At 39.8% G+C, this 3,963-nt stretch overlaps 1 protein-coding gene across 1 annotated transcript; it reads right to left on the bottom strand.

The window, feature by feature from the left end:
• Nucleotides 1-257: 257 nt before the first annotated feature.
• LOC121781826 lies at nucleotides 258-3,536 on the bottom strand. The gene is made up of 3 exons (XM_042179528.1): nucleotides 3,496-3,536; nucleotides 1,139-1,899; nucleotides 258-765 (listed from the first exon to the last, which is right to left on the bottom strand). Exons 2-3 carry the CDS (start codon nucleotides 1,482-1,484, stop codon nucleotides 452-454), a joined length of 660 nt encoding a protein of 219 aa, XP_042035462.1. The 5' UTR covers nucleotides 1,485-1,899; nucleotides 3,496-3,536; the 3' UTR covers nucleotides 258-451.
• Between the last annotated feature and the right edge of the window lie 427 nt (nucleotides 3,537-3,963).

Raw genomic sequence — 3,963 nt, 5'->3', positions numbered from 1 at the left:
GTTGATAGACTAAAATAATTCTTTTGGAAGTTAATTGAGTTTCATATTAAATATCGTCCTTTATTGTTATCTTTTATTGCTTCCCCCATTTGTTCCCCGCTTCTTAGTTCCTCCTCTAGTCACCAGTTCCCCGTCTTTACTATCCTTAGTACAGGCGGTCGTGACATCAATCCTATCTTGATGCTTACCAAAATAAAAGTTTATGTTTGGATTTAAATAGTTTGCTTTTTTTTAACACTCTCCCGGTGGAGGCTAGAGTAGGCCCCTCATCCCCTATATATCATCAAACGAAGACAGTACACAAAACCCTCCCAAAAGTGGGAAGTCATACAAAACCAACCAACGACTATTACAAATAACCATCACCAAAAAATGGCAAAAGCAAAGAACAACAACATCAGAACCTAAAGTTAGGTAAACTAAGCTGATCCAATCTGCACAATGCTTTTACCTAAGAAGGAGCCGAACTTCTTGAATAAAACACTCTCGCCCCCGATTGCACCCCAATACCCGCGTGGAAATCTGCAGCTTTGTTGCCTTCCCTGAAAATGTGTGATACTTTCCAGCCCAACCCTTGCAGCTCCTTCCTAATCTTCATCAGATCTGTGCAAACCTCTGCTGGGCCAAGCTGCGCTTCAGACAACCATCGCACCACCCTTTGAGCATCAGATTCAATCCAGATCCTGCTGCCATGCTGTTTGGCCAGGATCACCCCTAAAAGAACTGTCGAGACCTCAACCTCCATGCCCGAGCCTCCCTCAAAACCTGCAGAAAACGCAGCTATAATTTCTCCATCATGATCCCTCACCACACCCCCCTTCCCTTTGAGTCGCAAGAGAAAAAACACCGTCCACATTGAGCTTAATCCATTCCAAATCTAGTGGCCTCCACTGCACCCTCCCAACTTTCCTATTTCGTATCACACTCGCCACTCCACTCATCGCCTCCAGCTGCGGGCAACAGTTCCTCCACTGATCTGGGACTATCACCCTAGCCAAAACCAGATTCCTCAGCTGTGTATTCACCCTCCTGATCACATTCTCAACCTCAAACACCTTCTCTCGATGCATACTTTCATTTCTTTCTGACCAGATAAACCAAAGGATCAAGCCGGGGATAATGGTGCAAAGAAGCTCACCTGATCGAACTCCCAGTTGCCTCTGCCACCACCTAAACCTCAATTCCATATTTTCACCTGCCTCCCCAAATGCCGGAACCTGAGGAAACCATCTCACAAAATGTTGCCACACTCTCCTAGCTGCCTCCCCATTTACGAATAAGTGCAGCCAAGATTCAACCTGGGGACTTTTACAACATCTACACATAGATGCCAGGGAGATTCTCCTCCATTGCATCTTCGTGTCCACAGGGATTCTATTGGCCAGAAGACGCCAGAGGAATATAGAGATTGTGTCACGACCGCCCATACTAGGGGTACGATAAACGAGGAGATCGTGACCACTGAATAACAATAAAGACAACATTTAAGGATGACAGTTTATATGAAAGACTTCATTAGCTTAAAAGAATAATATTTTAGTTTAAAGAAACTTAATGTTAAAAATTCATTATTAATTAGCAAAGACTTATAGTAAACGATTTTTCAAAGGAAGCGGCGGGGAAAAATATATATCAAAATCTAAATAATTTCCGAAAGAACAAAGGTTTTAGTTTACGAAAAACCGTTTTAGAGTAACGAATTAAACAACGGATTAACGTCTAAAAGTATTTGATATTCCAAAAGTAGTATGAAGTAAAATAAAGTCTTGAGGCATAGTTCAAAAATATAGCAGTGGAAATAAGGTTGTAAAGAGAGTCAAGGATGACGCCTATGCATGAAGACACAACGTATCCAAATTCCCTAGGTGACTCAACATCCATCGCAACATCCCGCTCAACCTGCACAAAAGGAAAACATATGCAGGGCTGAGTACTTGTTGTACTCAATGGGCTCATGCTGAAAACATTTTATACAGTTATGTCACCCATACCAGTGATCTCGAATTTTACATATAGTTAAGAAATATCATCGAGAACACAAAAATATTTCATAGACTGGCCAGTCAAATAATCTCCCCACTTCTCAACAATCCATCAATCACAATCATCATTCCATGTGCGACGAAAGTGTGGCCACACTATTCGCCCACGAGACCGGCCGACTAGCAAGGACGGCTCACGATCCCACCAGTGTACACAGCCTGATAGGGTTTGCGGCCATACTCAGACCCGAATTCGTTTCACAACACAGCCATATAGCCTAACGGAGCAAGCTCGAACGAACTAGGCATCAGACAACAATCTCATAAACAAAACATCATGGCATGACATAACAAGTTAAACCACCTTTATAACACCACATCATATTTTCGGAAAATAAAAGATTTGTAAAAGAAATCCCACCTCGTTTGCTTAAACAATTCAATATCCAACTTAAGGAAACCCTCGTTCCTTTCATCGTTCTCTTAAATTACCCATCCCAACCATTCGTCAACATAAGGAAAACATGCCATAATATTTCTCAACGTGTCACACATAATCACATCATAGGATACATTCCTTAATCATACATTCATCATATAATTCACCCAAACTTGGCAACAAGTGATATTTAAACATAATAACAAATCTGGCAGAATGATGCAGTTGGTTTGTAAAAATCACAAAAACATCCATCTGACCTCATATGAAGCTAAACTTTGGTCACAACACAGTAGACACATTCAAGTTCATCCCGTTAAAATTTCACACCAAAATCATGTCATTTGGCCAGTCAAAACAAAAGTACAACTCTCTGGTCGGAACACAAAAGCTCTGGCAGTACTGCGCAGTTCAATTGAAATATTTGTCAAAATTTCATCCGATGTCCAATGAGGCTAAAATTTTCACACAACACAGAAGACACTTCAAATTTCATCCAGTTCAAAATTCACATAAAAAAGAGGCCATTTGGTCGGTCAAATAGAAAACGAAACTTTCTGGGTGAGAATACAAGTTTCTGGCAGAATTGCGCAGTCGACTTCAAAAATTTATTAAAACTTCACCTTTCGTCAAAAGGGGCTGACAATTACACACAACACAGAAAACACCTTGAAGTGTACTCAGTTAAAAATTCGCACCAAAATAAGATCGTTTGGTCAGTCAAACACACGTCGGAATCTACTATCCGAACACCAGAGTTTTCAGGTTTCACAATTTCAAAATTAGGGTTTCTTCCTCATTTATCAAAACACAATTTTTCATGCTCCCCACACACAAACATGCTTCAAAAGGTTTTCGAAATCATGTTCTCATATAATCACACATCATTCATCAATAAATCATTCAAACTTCACACATATTCATTCAAAATCGCATATTCACAATTCTCCTCATACAAAACACAAATTCCCACCGATTAATTATGCAATCTATGATTCCTACACTCACTATATGCATGAGGAAATCAAGAACAAGGTTTCAATGGAGAAGATGAGGAAAAGATTTTAGTTATACCTTCTTGAATCAAAAATCAAACGGTAGAAGCAAGTATTGACGCGATCCGTCGGGAACTCTTGAAAGTCCAACTCCAATGGATGCAAGAACAAGGATGGAAGGAATTTTAGAGAGGACGAAGAGAGGGAGGAGGGAGGCGTGTGAGGGAGAGGGAGAGAGAGAGATTGACGTGTGGGAGAGGGAGAAGAATGGGGGCTAGGGTTAGGTTTAGGTGATTTTATAGTTATAGGTTTAATCCCACAAATAAATAAATTAATTAATTGTGGAGGAATAAAATAGATGCCAAAAATTCCACAATTAAAAGAAGGAAATAGGCGTGTGACTTGGGGCCGAGTTTTTAAAAATTTTTGCTAATTAATAAGCCAAGAATTTATTTGGTATTTACTTGGAGAGAAATTGATTCACAAATAGAAAATAAAACAATGACTATTCCATAAACAAGGGAACAAAATAGATTAAATCTCCAAG

The sequence above is a fragment of the Salvia splendens genome, chromosome 20 (genome assembly GCF_004379255.2).
Source record: "Salvia splendens isolate huo1 chromosome 20, SspV2, whole genome shotgun sequence".
Classification (NCBI taxonomy): domain Eukaryota; kingdom Viridiplantae; phylum Streptophyta; class Magnoliopsida; order Lamiales; family Lamiaceae; genus Salvia; species Salvia splendens.
The sequence above is the reverse complement of the archived record's forward strand: the minus strand, read 5'-3'. Positions and strand labels throughout refer to the sequence as shown.